This window comes from Cyprinodon tularosa, unplaced genomic scaffold (assembly GCF_016077235.1).
Source record: "Cyprinodon tularosa strain WSP-4 unplaced genomic scaffold, ASM1607723v1 ctg13, whole genome shotgun sequence".
NCBI classification, from domain to species: Eukaryota; Metazoa; Chordata; class Actinopteri; order Cyprinodontiformes; family Cyprinodontidae; genus Cyprinodon; species Cyprinodon tularosa.
The window spans coordinates 2,565,855-2,583,193 of NW_024038114.1; the positions used below are offsets into that span (position 1 = coordinate 2,565,855).

Here is a 17,339-nt window from a genome sequence, read left to right on the forward strand (position 1 = left end):
TTCTATGGACAATATGAAAAGGCTGGGTTTTAGCTGAAAAAAAAAACGATCACAAGAGGATCTTAAAAACCTGGCTATACATATAAAAGAAAAATACTTTTGAATCAGTCTTTTAAATAATTTCACCAACACATTCTTTAAACTGCTGAAACTAAACTTTCCCCTAAAAAAAAAAAGAGTCTGGTTACTGGATGAAAGGATGTACTTGATAAATGTCACAAGTCAGACTTGCTTCGTCAGGAATTAAGTCATAGAAGTTATATTTAGAGGAAGACAAACAATTAAATATTATCACTGTTTGGTACACTTCATAAACTCCCTTTAAACTAGGAAGTTACAGTTGGCACAACATTACATGATAGTGTAATTCAGGGGTCACCAACGACCTGCCCGCAGACACAAAGGGGCCCTCTAGGACTACATGGGGTGCTCTGAGTGTCTTCTGAGAACAGAAAAAAAATCACCAATGGACTAAGTTTTAAACTGTTTTTGATTTTGTTTACCTTCTTTTTTTATAATTTAAAGACTATTTCATTATAGTAATCATATATATAGCATTTAATCATTTATTCAAATTCCTTTATTAAAATATCCTAAATATATTTATTAAGAATGAGGTTTAGTTGAACACTCCAGTTCATAGGTCAGTATTGGTAGCCCTTCCTATGACTCAGTACCCATGAAGTAGCTCTCAGCCTTAAAAACATTGGTGACCCCTAGTGTAATTAGTATTTTAGTGTGATTCTTTCAGTTAATCATTGCAGCATCTAAATGTTCAGTTACAAAGCACCCTAATGCTTTGAGTTTTACGCCTTCTCACCTGTGTGAATTCTAGTGTGACGCGTTAACTTGGATCTTTGCCTGAAGGTTTTTCCACAGAACATGCAGGAAAATGGCTTCTCACCTGTGTGAACCCTCATATGATAAGTCAAACTGCTTTTTTGGGTGAAACTTTTTCCGCAGGTCAAGCAGGAGAAAGGCTTCTCAGCTGTGTGAATTCTTGCATGGATGAGTAAAATGCTTTTGAAACTGAAGCTTTTTCCACAGGTGATGCATGAGAAAGGCTTCTCCCCTGTGTGGCCTTTCATGTGATAAGCTAAATTACCTTTTTGACTGAAGCTTTTTCCACACGTGACGCACGTGAAAGGCTTCTCACCTGTGTGAATTCTCATGTGTCTTGTCAGGTGACTATTTTGAGGAAAAATCTTGCCACAGATTTGACAGGAGTACAGATTCTTGAATGTGTGAGTTTTCAAAAGGCTGTTATTTTGTTTTGGCTCTTCATCTCTTCTGGATCCGGAGTCTTCTGGATTGTTTCCTTCCTGATTGGCTTGGTCAAGCTTGGTTCGGTTATGTTTAAAGGGGGATTTTTCCATATTACCAACAGTTGTTAAGTTATCTGTCTCCTGCTTCAACACAAGACCCTCCTGATCCTCACTGATGCAGAGTTCCTCTTCTTCCTCCTTTATCTCCAGATGCACCAGTTCTCCCTGCTCCTCTTGTGTCAGTAGGTGCTCTTGTTCCTCTTGGCCCCGTTTCATCTGCTGAAGTTCTGTGTCCTTTTGGTTCAAACTGGTTTCCTTCTCCTGGTTAGAGATCTGCTCTTCATCTTTGCACGAATAATATTGTGGCATATCTGGGAGAGAAGAAAGAAAACAGAAAAACATACAAATGTGAGTTTGAAAACAACCCTCTTTACTTTCGTCAGATTGAAAATATTGAGCTTGAAATCATAATAAACAGAAATAAAGACTTAAGAACAGTCTGTGTGCTTTTAATCTGTATAATGTTTTTCACTTCGAGGTTCAAGGTATTAAGATTAATTCTCTCTTCAATGATTTTTGCATTTCTTGCACTTAAAAAACTTGAAATAATGTTATGTATTCCACTACAATGTATACCCTGTAGAATAGAAACTAGGTTATAAGATAACAATACATTTTTTTTTACAAGCAAGAGTTGTCTGAGTTTAATCGGTGGACATAATCTACCATTTTCCCCATAACAAAGGAAGAAAATAATCAAAAAACTGCAGTTTCTTAAGCTGCTGCATGACTACAACCGAATGACACCAATATAACTTAGTAAGAGCAGAATCTGAGGATCAACTTTTGAAAACGGTGTTATTTTACGGTGTTATATAAACGGTGTTTATATTATCTGCAGGTCATACATTTTCCTACTCATACCTCAGACTATTATGCAGCTTTAAGTTGTGTCTCTTTCTGCCTCCCTAGTTGTCATCTTGGGTGGATTTCTTGTATCCGTGCTTTCTTTTCCTGTTTGGTCACTTCTGCTTTATCTCTTTCCACTTAAGGACACAGGGGTTAAAGGAAGAACAGATAAGCATAGAAACTATCCAGAAACACATTTTACTCGATGTGTGAATTCAATAATTTTAGCAGTGCTGGGTAAAACATAGGCACTAAGGGTGCTAGATTTCTAACTATCAGGTTTAGTTCCATAAAGGCCACTGGCAGCATTGCACTGTTGCAAAATTAAACAGCCTCTCTTCGTGTTTTGAAAACTCAGTCCAGTTTCCTCTAGATATATATATATCTCACCTACATATTTATATGCAGGTGACTAATCATCACCCACAATAAAACTGCACAAGGAACTGTCATGCGTTATCATGTGTAAACTTCTGAGCCGTCCTGATCCTTCTTTGTAGTAAAACAATAAAAGCAGAACACAGAGATGTCCTGACAGAGTTGACCACACACATTCAGGGAGTGTAATTCTCCATCTGGGTCCACTCTCCTCTTTTGCAGAAAAGTAACTGATTGTGTTGGTTTATTTCTAGGAAAATAAGGGGTTGTTATTATTAGCCCTAACACATGTTTTGGACTCTCTAAATCCGGGCGTACACCGTGCGATTTTTTGCCTTTTTATGGCCGACTTTCCAGTCGTGCGAGAATTTTTCAGCCTGATCGTGCGTCGTGTAGTGTACAGGGAGTAACAAGGGGCGATCAGCCTGTCACAACCACCTCCCGATCAGGAATGGCGAGATCGGGAGAAGATCAAACATGTTTGATTTTCAGTCGACCGTTCGCATGCGCAAACAAAGGATTCTTCTTCTTCTTCTTCTTAGAAGCATGGCGGGGGTGTGAGTGAGATGGAGTTCTTTCTGTAAAATCGACAGACCATAGCAGCCACATTTCCTTAGCCATGTCTTTGTCCAAATACGTCGCCCCCTTTTCTCCGTAGGGCCTTCTCAGCACACAAAATTACACAAATTGCCAAGGCAGCGCGTTTCACTCTAGTGAGGTTCATATTCCTCTTCTACTGGTTTGGCTTCCGGATAGAGTCAGAGTAGCACCATCTCACTGCGGAGCTCAGTCCGACGTCGTTTTTAGACGTACAGTGTGAGCAGGATGATCGCATCAGAACGTCATGCCGCACAATGTGAGAAAATGCATAGTGAGCTTCGAACTCCGTAGGGTTTCGTCTTTCAGTGTGAGCTGTAGCTGCATGCAACGATTGAAAAAAAAAAAATCACACTGTGTATGCCCAGCTTAAACTCCAGTTAATGATTAATTGATTGCTAAATTAGTTGACAATTATTTCAATACTCGATTAATCACGATTAATCCGATTCATTGTTTCAGCCCTAGATAAAATTCAAGATGGATTTTGTGGACACTAAGAAGTAAGTGACATCCAGCTCAACTCAGACATCAATAGCAACTCCAGATAAGGTGAAAAAAAATAAAATACTGGATAATTACTGCATGGGCGATTATCTTTCAGCTGGCAACAAGTTATTTAACCCCAACTGGTGCAATGACTTGCTTCTCATTTCCTAAACAACCATGTCGAAAGACACATCCCGTGGTCGTGGAAAAGATGTTAGTCTGTTTGAGAAGGGTCAAATCATTGGCAGGCATCAAGCAGAGAAAACATCTGCCCTGTTCCAGAGTGATGGGAGGCAGGTGAAGTGATGCACCCACCATGTCTAGTGCCTACTGTAAAAGCCTGTGGGGGTGGTGTTATGATCTGGGGTTGGTGCAGTTGGTCAGGTCTCGGTTCAGCAACAGTATGTGCTCAAAGAATGAGGTCAACTGACTACCTGAATATACTGAATGACCAGGTTATTCCATCAATGGACTTTTTCTTCCCTGATGGCACAGGCATATTCCAAGATGACAATGCCAGGATTCATCGGGCTCAAATTGAGAAAGACTGGTTCAGGGAGCATGACACATCATTTTCACACATGGATTGGCCACCACAGAGTCCAGACCTCAACCCCCTTGAGAATCTTTAGGATGTGCTAGAGAGGGCTTTGCGCAGCGGTCAGACTCTACCATCATCACTGCAAGATCTTGGTGAAAAATGAATGCAACACTGGATGGAAATAAATCAAATCAAACAATGCCACAGCGAATGAGTGCTGTAATCAAAGCTAAAGGCGGTCCAACAAAGTATTAGAGTGAGTGACCTTTTTATATATATATATATATATATATATATATATATATATATATATATATATATATATATACAGGTGCTGGTCATAAAATTAGAATATCATGAAAAAGTAGATTGATTTCAGTAATTCCATTTAAAAAGTGAAACTTGTATATTATATTCATACATTACATACAAACTCATATATTTCAGATGTTTATTTTGTTTAATTTTGATGATTACAAATGACAACAAATGAAAATCTCAAATTCATCATATCAGAAAATTAGAATATTGTGAAAAGGTTCAAAATTGATGGCCCCTGGTGCCACACTCTAATCAGCTAATTAACTCAAACCACCTGCAAAAGCCTTTAAATGGTCTTTCAGTCTAGTTCTATAGGCTACACAATCATGGGGAAGACTGCTGACTTGACAGTTGTCCAAAAGACGACCATCGACACCTTGCACAAGGAGGGCAAGACACAAAAGGTCATCGCTAAAGAGGCTGGCTGTTCACAGAGCTCAGTGTCCAAGCACATTAATAGAGAGGCGAAGGGAAGGAAAAGATGTGGTCGAAAAAAGTGTACAAGCAAGAGAGATAACCGCACCCTGGAGAGGATTGTGAAACAAAACCCATTCAAAAATGTGGGGGAGATTCACAAAGAGTGGACTGCAGCTGGAGTGAGTGCTTCAAGAACCACCACACACAGACGTATGAAAGACATGGGTTTCTGCTGTCGCATTCCTTGTGTCAAGCCACTCTTGAACCACAGACAGCGTCAGAAGCGTCTTGCCTGGACTAAAGAGAAACAGGACTGGACTGCTGGTGAGTGGTCCAAAGTCATGTTCTCTGATGAAAGTAAATTTTGCATTTCCTTTGGAAATCAAGGTCCCAGAGTCTGGAGGAAAAGAAGAGAGGCACTTCATCCACGTTGCTTGAAGTCCAGTGTAAAGTTTCCACAGTCAGTGATGGTTTGGGGTGCCATGTCATCTGCTGGTGTTGGTCCATTGTGTTTTCTGAGGTCCAGGGTCAACGCAGCCACATACCAGGAAGTTTTAGAGCACTTCATGCTTCCTGCAGCTGACCAACTTTTTGGAGATGCAGATTTCATTTTCCAACAGGACTTGGCACCTGCACACAGTGCCAAAGCTACCAGTACCTGGTTGAAGGACCATGGTATCCCTGTTCTTAATTGGCCAGCAAACTCTCCTGACCTTAACCCCATAGAAAATCTATGGGGTATTGTGAAGAAGAAGATGCAATACACCAGACCCAACAATTCAGAAGAGCTAAAAGCCACTATTAGAGCAACCTGGGCTATCATAACACCTGAGCAGTGCCACAGACTGATCGACTCCATGCCACGCCGCATTGCTGCAGTAATACAGGCCAAAGGAGGCCCAACTAAATACTGAGTGCTGTACATGCTCATACTTTTCATGTTCATACTTTTCAGTTGGCCAACATTTCTATAAATCCTTTGTTTTTATTGGTCTTCAGTAATATTCTAATTTTCTGATATGATGAATTTGAGATTTTCATTTGTTGTCATTTGTAATCATCAAAATTAAACAAAATAAACATCTGAAATATATGAGTTTGTATGTAATGTATGAATATAATATACAAGTTTCACTTTTTAAATGGAATTACTGAAATCAATCTACCTTTTCATGATATTCTAATTTTATGACCAGCACCTGTATATATATAGTACCAACAAGAATCTAAAATTTCAGAACTTGACAGTGATACAGCCTATATGAGGCTAAAAATGTTTACTTATTACATGTAGTGTTTGTATGGCATCCCTATTTTTTCCAAAAACAGAGCATCAAAGACTAATTATGAAAATAAGTCAATCCTCCGCTCACAATCTGTTAAAAAAAGCCACTTTTGGGAGCTAACTTTTTCATCTTTGGATTTATGCATAAATATGGTTTATTTTTCTTTCAATTTTAAACTAATGGTAAAAAGCATTATCTAAAGAAATAAAACAACCAAAATGCAGATACAAACTGTGTAATCATATTTTACTTGACTGCCCTGACCATGCCTGATGATGAAGTTAGAGAATGTAAAAAAAGTATCCAATTGGCTCAGACAAGTCATTAAATATTTTTTATATGTAGTTAAGCATTTATTGGTGGTTTAAGGATACAAATAAGTACTTTGTACCATGGTTACATTATCTATGGCAACCTGGATGAATATCTGCCCTCATATATGTGTAAATTAGCTGATGGCACAGACTGATTCTGGTATGGCAGTGAGAGGACCAAACAGAGCTCATCAAGAAGGAATAGTCTGATTTGATTCGTCATCATGAATGAAGCACTTCAGTTTCTGCAAAGCAGATGCACTCCGCCAAGCCTAACTAGCTCCACCCAACACTTAAATCTCTCGCTCCTTATTTAGATATAAGAACACAGTGGGGCAGTGGGTAGCACTGCTGCATTGCAGCAAGAAGGTTCCGGGTTCGATTCCCCGCTCAAGGTCTTTCTGTATGGAGTTTGCATGTTCTCCCTGTGCATGCGTGTGTTCTCTCTGGGTAACCTGGCTTCCTCACTCAGTCCAAAAACATGACTGTTAGGTTAAATGGCTTATTATTCTCACACCTAATTCTCCTTAGTTGTGAGTGTGTGCAGGAATGGTTGTTTGTCCTGTTTTACTCGGTGTTGCCCTGTGATGGACTGCTGGAGGTCTGCACCAGCAACCCTTGCGACCCCAGCAGGCATAAAGCGTGATGAAGACTAATATAAATAAATAATAAAATAAATGCATAATAAAACAGATGATAAAATAAATAAATAACAAAATACATTTTTGAATAAAGCAAAATATTGTAATATAAAAAATAATATAAGATGAATATATTTTACTTTTTTTTGTTCACTGGGACATTTCCTTAATGGAATATTTATTGACAATTTATGAATGTCAATATTTATTCATTTAATTTTGAATGAAACAGCTTTCTGTCCCTAAACGTATACTTAAGATTTTCTTTCTTTTTTTAACCTGAAACTCAATAGTGAGGGTGCTACTTGCCTCTCACAATATGGCGGACGCGATTACGTGTCGTTTCTCCTGGACAACATAGCCAATGTGGCGGCCGCTCTTCCATGTCTGGGGGCTTTACCATGTTTTCTAGGAATGGGGGCTGGCTTACACGTTACGAATGGGCCCGAACTCGCACTTACGTGATTAAATAGCGTTTTACAAACTAGACTTGAAGCTTCGTTCATCATTTGAGCATATTTCCCTAAAGCATACAAACAAATTATTCCCGATGTTTCCTTTTTTCCATATTTATCCGTGTGGAATGCAGCCGTCAGGGCTTACCGTCGACCTCTTCTTCAGACTTGACGATGATTTCTTTAAACTCAGGGAATCCTTCCTCAGCATCAGTTTCCTGCTCATTAATAAGCGCTCTGTTATGCTGAACCGAAGACATGTTTATTGTCGATACTTAAAAACTCTGCCTAGAAACCAGAGCGAGGAGCAAAGCTGATACTGTCAGTGCTCTGTTTGGATCTGCCGTGACGCTCTGGAAGAAACTGTAAATTTAGTTCCGCTTTGAAATTGAAAATGAGAACAGTTGTTGTTTTTGATAACTTTGACTTGTGTAAATAAATAAAAAAATTTAAAAAATTTTAAATCTCCAAAAGTGAATTATGACACAGTTTAGTGTTAAAACACTGACTCCATCCTCTTTGTCAACATCTTTTGGTTTATTTATGCTGTTTATTATAGTTTTATTCGTAATTTTGCATCATTTGTTTGCCCATTTTAGTCATTGTTTAATTTTAATTTCATGTAGTTTACTTCGACATCACATCCCTCTTTTGTCTTTGTATTTTTTTAAGTCTTTCTCCAGTTTATTGATATATATTTACAAACACTTTTTAGAAACTAGTAGGTTTGAGGTAACTTCTGTTCTTAATCAGGTGATAGTACTTGTATTTATGATGAGTGAATTTTTACCATATAATGGGGGTATGTTCTTTAAACATGAAATAAGTTAAAGCTAGTAAGTTTTCAACTGAGAAATTTAACCTATAGCATTTACTTCGCATTTTGGCAAGAAATTCTTTTCTTCAGTTCAAATATGAAAAAGCCAAGTCCTGTGGGGCATCAAATGTAAAGCTTTTAGCAAACGCTTTTGCTCTCACACTTAAATGTGCCCTTACTTTGACATTGAACAAAATGTTCTCACATTTAGGAGCAAAAGCTTAATATAAATGTTAAATCTGTATCTAAAAGTAGTCGTATTTACATGTAAAATTTATTTCTATGTTTTAGTTTTATATGTAATTGTTTTATTTATATATAAAGTCGATATCTAAATCTTGTATCAAATATCCATCTATCCTAAACTACTTGTATATCTAAGTCAGACGTCTATGGGTGTAAAGCAGGGTGCCCCCTGGACAGGTCACCAATCCAGCACAGGGTAACAGATGTTCTATGTTTTTTGGCAGGGAGAGGAAATTGGAGTATCAGGAGAAAATCCATGCGTGTTCAGGGAAGCACATTCAAATTCCATACAGAAAGGGCAAATATGAACCCAGGATTTTCTTACTATGTTGCAACACCATGCAGCCACCAATCAATCAACCAATCAATCAATCAATCAATCAATCAATCAATCAATCAATCAATCAATCAATCAATCAGTCTGTCTGTCTGTCTGTCTGTCTGTCTGTCTGTCTGTCTGTCTGTCTGTCTGTCTGTCTGTCTTAAATGTTTCTTTCCTTTTATACATTCCAAAACCAAAGGCATTTTTTATTTTGTATCGCCTGGAACCAGGATGCCCAAATGTTCTGAAAAGATTGAACGATGATATTAAGTCTTGACTGCATTGTGATGCTAAACATTTCAGCAATTTCTAAATTCAAAGGAGGTTTTTAAAATCTATTCTCTGAGCTATAACTGTGTACAGTGCAAGGATTTTAAAACCAGAGCGATGTGATCTGCTTTTCTAGTTTTATTGAGAACATTAGAAACAACATTTTGGATTACCTGCAGCAGTCTGATTGATTTTGGTGGACCTTTTTGAATTTAAAGATTGAAATTTCCTGCAAAACCAGAAATATGATATGAATGTCATTGGCTTTCTATTAGCCAAGAAAACTGTAAGTTGTTTTTCATTGAAATTATATCTGGAGTTTTTTTTTCCCCAAAATCAGAATCATTTTACCATCTGACTAATTTAACTTTATTTTAAGATGTTTTAGGAAAAGAATAACCAAAGTTGATCAAACAAACTCCTAATAAAGTGATCGGAAAAACATTGGCGAGGCCAGAACCAAGAAGACAAACACAAACACATCTTTAGATCAACAGCTCTTTATTTTTGCTTCTTAAACACCAGACATGAGATCAAAATAAGAGATCATTTAAAACCTGTTTTTAATGAAGGGATTCTGCTGTGTTCTACTTCATGATACTATCAGTAAAGTTGTAAAAGTACAGTATGACAACACACTACTCTCACAAGTAGCCATATTTCTGTTCTAGGAATCCACTTTGGAAATGAAAAGCAATCAGTTAACGACATAAATTAAAATAAAAACAAAAATTTAATGTTAAATAGTAACTATTTATCAATAGTTTAATAGACACAGTTTTACTAGCATTTAGTTTCTAAGACCATTGACCTACTCAAGTGCCCCAGCAGTGCAGTTTAATGAATGACTCTCACATTTCCACGCGTGTGAGTTCCCATGTGAAACTTCAGACTGTGCCTGCCACTAAAACACTTACCACAGGTCTGGCAGGAGAAAGGCTTCTCCCCCGTGTGCGTTCTAATGTGATATGTCAGGTGGCTTCGTCGTGAGAAGAACTTTCCACAAACCTCGCACGAAAAGGGCTTCTCACCCGAATGTGTTCTTGTGTGAACTGTCAGGAGGCTACTCCGAGAGAAGGACTTACCACATAATCCACACAGGTACGGCCTCTCCCCTGTGTGAATTCTCATGTGGACATTTAAGGCACTGTTGTGGGTGAAATGTTTCCCACATGTGAGACATGGGAATGTCTCACCGGTGTGGGTTATCATGTGAACATTCAGGTGACAGCTCCGGGAGAAACGTTTCCCACACACCCCACAGGGGTACGGCTTCTCACCTGTGTGCGTTCTCATGTGGACTGTTAGAGAGCTGCTTTGAGTAAAACTTTTCCCACAGGAGAGACAAGGATAAGGCTTCTCACCAGTGTGGATTCTCATGTGGGCAGTCAGGCTTATTTGCCTGGTAAAACCCTTCCCACATGTCACACATAAGAAAGGCTTTTCACCAGTGTGAGCTCTCATGTGACGAGTCAAATCCCCACTATCGTTGAAACCTTTACCACACACTTCACATGCATAAGGCCTGTCACCAGTGTGGGCTCTCATATGACGAGTTAGATTACATCTCTGAGTGAACGTTTTTCCGCAGGTCATACAAATAAAAGCCTTCTCACCTGTGTGAGTTCTCATGTGATCATTTAGAGAACTACTGAGCGTAAAATGTTTATCGCACACTTCACAAGAATACTGGCCCTCATCTCGGCTTGATTCTGAGTCTTCAAGATAGTCTCTTTCCTGAGTATGGTTCTCAACTACAGCAAGATCCTGAGAGCAGAGTTGGTTCCTGGTAGGTTCTATTTCACAATCATCTTTTTCTTCAGAGGATTTAGCCTCCTGCTTCAGCAAAGTTTTCTCCTCACCTCGACTAATAGAGATTTCAGTCTCTTCCACTTTTACCTGCAAAATGTCAATTTCCTCTGGTTCCTTTTTTATCAGTTGTTGCTGTAGCTCCTCCTTGTTTTGGGATTCATGCAAAGGCTTTTTTTCCTTAATGTCTGTTGTCATCTGTAAATGTTCAAGTTCCTCCTGGTTTGGTTTTACATGCAAAATTTGTACTTCCACCTGTTCTACTTTTACCTGTTGTTGGGATATTTCCAACTGGTTCTTATTTACATTTAGAAAATCCTGCTTCTCTTTGCTTGCTGACATCTGCAGCAGTTTAAGTACATCCCATTCTTTTTTCATTTGTATAGATTCTGTTTTCTCCTGATAAATATTGGAGTTTGCATCTTGTTGATCTGTGAAACTCTCCTCCTTCCAAACATGGGGTGGATGATCTGGACAGAGAAACAAAGAATGTTTTGGGTTACTGTGTGACCTAGCTTGTAAAATACAGGTTTCTATCAACACATCAAAAGCTACTGAGCTCCTAAAAGTACTGATGATTTTTTGGGGGGATTAAGCAATGATTGAAAGCAGGAAACCATGGAGTTACAAAAAAGCTTTCCCTTCCCTGTGCTCCTCTTCTCCAGACCCTGATCGGTTAACAAGACACAAATTGATAGAGAAGTTTCATTTCATTTTCAACTACTGCGAAAGTTTGCTGTGCTGTAGTCTGTGCTTCCACCGTGCTTAGAGTACACATTATGAGAATAAAGTTGCAAAGAGAATAGTCATAAAAACATAATAACTGTAATAATATTACCAAAATGTAGTTTGTAACTTGTTATATTATTCCATTAGGGTCAAACTTGATATACTGTATTACAGTAACGTGTTACTGAAAACACGACTGTGAAGCCATGAATTCTGCTTTCTATGAGAAAATCCTGAAGGTAAAACAGAGGGTTGCAGCAGTGATACCAGAAGAGGAAGGTCATATTTGTTATTATATAACCCATAAATCCAATGTACAGTAGCTAATTATTGTTTATAGTATTGTGAGTTTACTTTAACAGGTAGCTAATAAATTTGATACAAGAAACTGCAGCTGCAGTGATATGGTACAACGGAGTATTAGGTTCAGGCTACAGATAGTTTTTTTTTCTATTTAGAGAATAAATTCGTAAAATTACGAGAATAAAGTCGCAACAAGAATAGTCATAAAATTACAAGAATAAAATCATAACATTATGTGAATTAAGTAATAAAATGATGAGAATAAAGTTGTAAAATTACGAGAATGAACTTGTTAAATTATGAGAATAAAGTCGTAGTATTAGGAATATAATGTAATATACGGTAATGTAATATAAGGAAAAAAGTCACAACGAGAATAGTCATAAAATTAAGAGAATAAGTTGTAACATTATGAGAATAAAGTAATACAATTTCGAGAATAAAGTCGTAAAATTACGAGAATAAAGTCGTACAATTACAAGAAAAAAGTCATAACAATATTAGAATAAAGTATTAAAATTACGATAATAAAGTCATAAAATCACAGGAATAAGGTTGTAAAATTAAGAGAATAAATTCGCAAAATTACGATAATAAAGTCGTAACATTATGAGAATTAAGTAATAAAATTACAAGAATAAAGTCGTAACATTACGAGAAAAAAGTCAAAGCAAGAATAGTCATAAAATTACGAGAATAAAGTTGTAATATTAAGTCCTAAAATTACAAGAACAGTGTTCTCTTTTATGACAACTCCTGCAAGAAACACTTTCTTCACTAAAATGAGGAATGTTGAGCATCATGTGAAGTTTTACTTTGGGTCTGGTTTTACAAACAAGGAAATCTTTTAGCACACCAACAACAAATTGGGCAGCATGTCAAAGTGGCTGGTGGTCGGCCGTCATATGCTGATCGGAGCTCAAAGCTTTTTTTCTGAAATAGGTTGTGGAATGATGACTTCATTCTCATAATTTTACAACTTTATTCTCGTAATGTTATGACTTTATTCTCATCATTTTACGTCTTAATTCTCGTCATTTTATGTCTATATTCTCATAATTTTATGACTTTATTCTCTTAATGTTATGACTTTATTCTTGAAATAGAAGAAAATAATCTCTAGCATGGCCCTAATACTCCGTCGTACTCCCTTGACGTGACAACAGAGGAAAATTGATGGAGGACAGCAGGAAACTCACAGACATATAATGATTAGTATAATGAATAAACAGATAACAAAAGTGGTAACAAAAGATTCAAGAAACCCGTCTAAAGAGATTAAAGGTGGACTTAAAGCTCAAGGAACATCAGAATCAGATCACACAAGCCATCATTGTTTGAGCCAAAGTGGATTTAATTGAGGTAACAAAGGATAATATCAATGTTGAAAACAACTCATTAAAAACCAGACTGGAATTTGCCAAATGACATGCTGACAAACCAAAAAGCTTCTGGGAGAATGTCCTATGGACAGATGATACAGAAATTTAACATTTTGTCAAGGCGCAGCAGCTCTAAGTGCACAGATAGAAAAATGAATCATATCTAGAAAAGTACACTGTCCCTTGTGTGAACCATGGAGGATTGTCTGTTATGTTTTGAGGCTGCTCTGCTTCATCTAGCACAAGGTGTCTGAATCTCTGGGGGTGTACAATAAAATATCATCACTCCATCAAGGAGTTCTACAGAGAAATGTGCTGCCCACTGTCAGAAAGGTTGGTCACAGTCAGAGGTCACGGGTTTGCAACAAGACAATGACCCAAATCACACAGCTAAAAACACCCAAGAAAGGCTAAGAGAGAAACATTGGACTTTTCTGATGTGGCCTCCTATGACCCCCACCTAAATCCTTCTGAGCATCTTTTAAAGGAGCTGAAACACGACATCTGGAAAAGGCAGCCTTCAAACCTAAGACAACTGAAGCAGTTTGCTTATCAGGAGTGGGACAAAATACCTCGTGAGGAGCAGAAAGTCTCCCTTGCAGTTACAGGAATCATTTGACTGCAGTGATTTCCTCATAATGTTGTGCAACAAAATATTCATTTAAGGAAACGATCATTTTATTTAGGTCTATTTCAGATTTTTTTTAATTGTTTTGTGGAAGCATGGTTGAAAAGCAATGTCTGACTTTCATTCTCTTGTTTTCATAGGATTTTTATTTATTATTTCTTTTAGCAGATTAAAATAATTTCTGACTATTTTGGGGTTTTCTTTAATTAAATAAGGAGTACCATCAATTTTGATTAGGAGTATATTTTAAGAATTCATTTCATGGGAAAAAAATAAGATATGGAGCTCCACATATATATATATATATATATATATATATATATATATATATATATATATATATATATATATATATATATATATATATATATATATATATATATTAATGTTGTATTTGTTTTAGTGGTGTGTGCATATTTTTAATAAAATATATATATATATATATATATGTATATATATATATGTATATATATATATATATATATATATATATATATATATATATATATATATATATATATATATATATATATATATATATATATATATATATATATATATATATATATATATATATATATATATATATATGTATATATATATTTTATTAAAAATATGCACACACCACTAAAACAAATACAACATTAATAGGCTGTTGTTTGGAGAGTAGTATTTGTTTATTTATTTTAAAATGTTCAGTTTACAAGTTGTGCTTGGACATATTATGAGACAAACCAATACTTGCAGATGCACACAAAGAAACCTCTGTCATGCAAACTCATAAGTCAGCTTCCTTTGACAAGTCTGATTAGAAATTTAGATTATTGTTCCACTTTGCTCTCAGTACAGAATTTTTAGTAAGAATAAATCAGTATACATTAAAATATTCTGTGTACATATGTTTCAATATGTTTTTACAAAAAAGAAGACATGGTTTGATTGGTGTAAAAAAGCATGGAATAAAGCCCCCCCTCTGACTGTTAAGTATTTATCTACGGAAGAGGATTAGGGCCACTGAAAAAATAAAAAAGTTAACTGATTTTTAAATATTATTTCAGTTTAGTATGGGAAAAAAGTCACAATTCTGACTTTTTTGTCAGAATTTTTGCTTTTTGCTCATAATTCTGACTGAATTCTGACAGCTAACAAACATGTTAGCATCAAGGCGTAGTCATTTCTGTTTTAGAGATTAGCCCTCTTGTTTTAATCATCTTCTGCTCTTCCGTTAATGAAATAGCACCACCGGGGACCCCCTAAGGCATGTAAAAAGTCGCCTAATTTTGTCATTTTTCAACAATGTGTTACTGGCCCTCCCAAACAACTCACATCTTTGTCAGTGAAGGTGAGTGCTCCCACATCTCAGAATTCTAAGATTTACAGTCAGAATTCTGAGATTAAAGTTAGAATTCTAAGAAAAAAGTCAGAATTCTGAGAATAAAGTCAGAATTCTTAGAAAAAAGTCAGAATTTTTAGATTTAAGTCAGAATTCTGAGATTAAAGTCAGAATTCTTAGGAAAAAAAGTCAGAATTTTGAGGTTTAGGTTAGAATTCTGAAATTAAAGGAATAGTACACCCAAAACATTATTAGCCTTCATTTTCTACTCACCCCCATGCTGAACAACACTCTGGAGTATTTTTTTGATATCTCAAATGCATCTGGAGATCTGGGAGGCTTCTTGCTGTCTGCTGACATTCAAATAATGGAGGTGCCCAGTGCCCGAGGCAGAAAGGTCCATAAAAGTCCACAAAAAACGTTTCAATATTCCTCCATACTGCTCGTCCAATGTATTCCAAGTGTCCTGAGTGGGTAGCATCCAGAATTTACTCGAAACGAAGTCATTTAGAATGTTTTTAGAGCATAAACAGTAGTGTATAGGATTTCCTGAAAGCGCGTTCACGACGCTACGGAAACCGCGGCAGACCAACCCAGACAAAAGTGCGCATTCAGCTCAGCAAAGAACTCATGCTCTTCCTCAACACTGAAGTCCTCAGACATTTTTCTTTCGTTGTTTCTTTCTTTGCACAGGTAAACAGCACATTTCTTCTTCTACGCTTGCATTATTGGCAGAGCAGACGCTAAATGTGCACTTTCATCTGGTTTGGTCTGCCGGCTTCCGTAGCGTCGTGAACGCGCAAGCGCGCGCTTTCAGGAAATCCTATACACTACTGTTTATGCTCTAAAAACATTCTAAATAACTTTGTTTCGAGTAAATTCTGGATGCTACCCACTCAGGACACTTGGAATACATTGGACGAGCAGTATGGAGGAATATTGACACGTTTTTTGTGAACTTTTATGGACCTTTCTGTCTCGGGCACCATAGACCTCCATTATTTGAATGTCAGCAGACAGCAAGAAGCCTCCCAGATCTCCAGATGCAATTGAGATATCAAAAAAGTACTCCAGAGTGTTGTTCAGCATGGGGGTGAGTAGAAAATGAAGGCTAATCATGTTTTGGGTGTACTATTCCTTTAAAATCAGAATTTTGAGATTTAAGTCAGAATTCTGAGAAAAAAGTCTGAATTCTGAGAAATATGTCAGAATTTTGACTTTTTTTCATATTACACTGAAATAAATTTAAAGAAATCAACTATTTACTTTTATTTTTACAGTGGGCCTTATCAATCTTTCTGGAAACTGTTTATTTTTAAAACACATATAAGGTTGGCATGTTTGTTTTATCTCCAGAAAATTCAGGAAATATCATCGAAACTTTAAACGTTTATCTATATGTTTAACAAACTTTTCAAAATTTTTAAACAGTAAAACAACATTAGCCCCACTGGTGTTACAGACCTCTTCCGTGTTGGATTGTTTGGGGTCTTCGGGTGGGATCGGGCAGCCTGTCATCCATTTCTTCTTCGGCTGCAGCGGTTTGAAAAAAAAATATGTTGCTTTAAACCCTCACAGATTCATGCCGCATATTAAAGCCCCCAGTATAGGGTAAGGTAAGCTAATTCTGCATTTAGATAAAAAGTATCAATCTATGACGATGCTATTACTGGTTTGTTGTCTCCGCGTGGCGCTTCGGTGGAAACATAGACTCAACTTCGGGTTCCGCTTAAAAGCACAACGATTTCTATGAAATGTATAATTAAAGACTCAACTTTAAAATAAACTTTGAACTTAAAGTTCGACTTTAGGATTGCAAAGACAAACCACACTAACATCGAACTGGGATTAAGGTTTAACAGCTCCTGCGTATGTTGCTTGTTGTGA

The 17,339-nt window shown here is 36.8% G+C and overlaps 2 protein-coding genes across 2 annotated transcripts; both read right to left on the bottom strand.

The window, feature by feature from the left end:
* Positions 1-714: 714 nt before the first annotated feature.
* On the bottom strand, positions 715-7,977 carry LOC119778074 (zinc finger protein 260-like). The gene is made up of 2 exons (XM_038277158.1): positions 7,762-7,977; positions 715-1,636 (listed from the first exon to the last, which is right to left on the bottom strand). Exons 1-2 carry the CDS (start codon positions 7,871-7,873, stop codon positions 807-809), a joined length of 942 nt encoding a protein of 313 aa, XP_038133086.1. The 5' UTR covers positions 7,874-7,977; the 3' UTR covers positions 715-806.
* A 1,775-nt stretch (positions 7,978-9,752) lies between these two features.
* On the bottom strand, positions 9,753-17,161 carry LOC119778069 (gastrula zinc finger protein XlCGF28.1-like). The gene is made up of 2 exons (XM_038277152.1): positions 16,917-17,161; positions 9,753-11,547 (listed from the first exon to the last, which is right to left on the bottom strand). Exons 1-2 carry the CDS (start codon positions 16,972-16,974, stop codon positions 10,106-10,108), a joined length of 1,500 nt encoding a protein of 499 aa, XP_038133080.1. The 5' UTR covers positions 16,975-17,161; the 3' UTR covers positions 9,753-10,105.
* Positions 17,162-17,339: the final 178 nt, after the last annotated feature.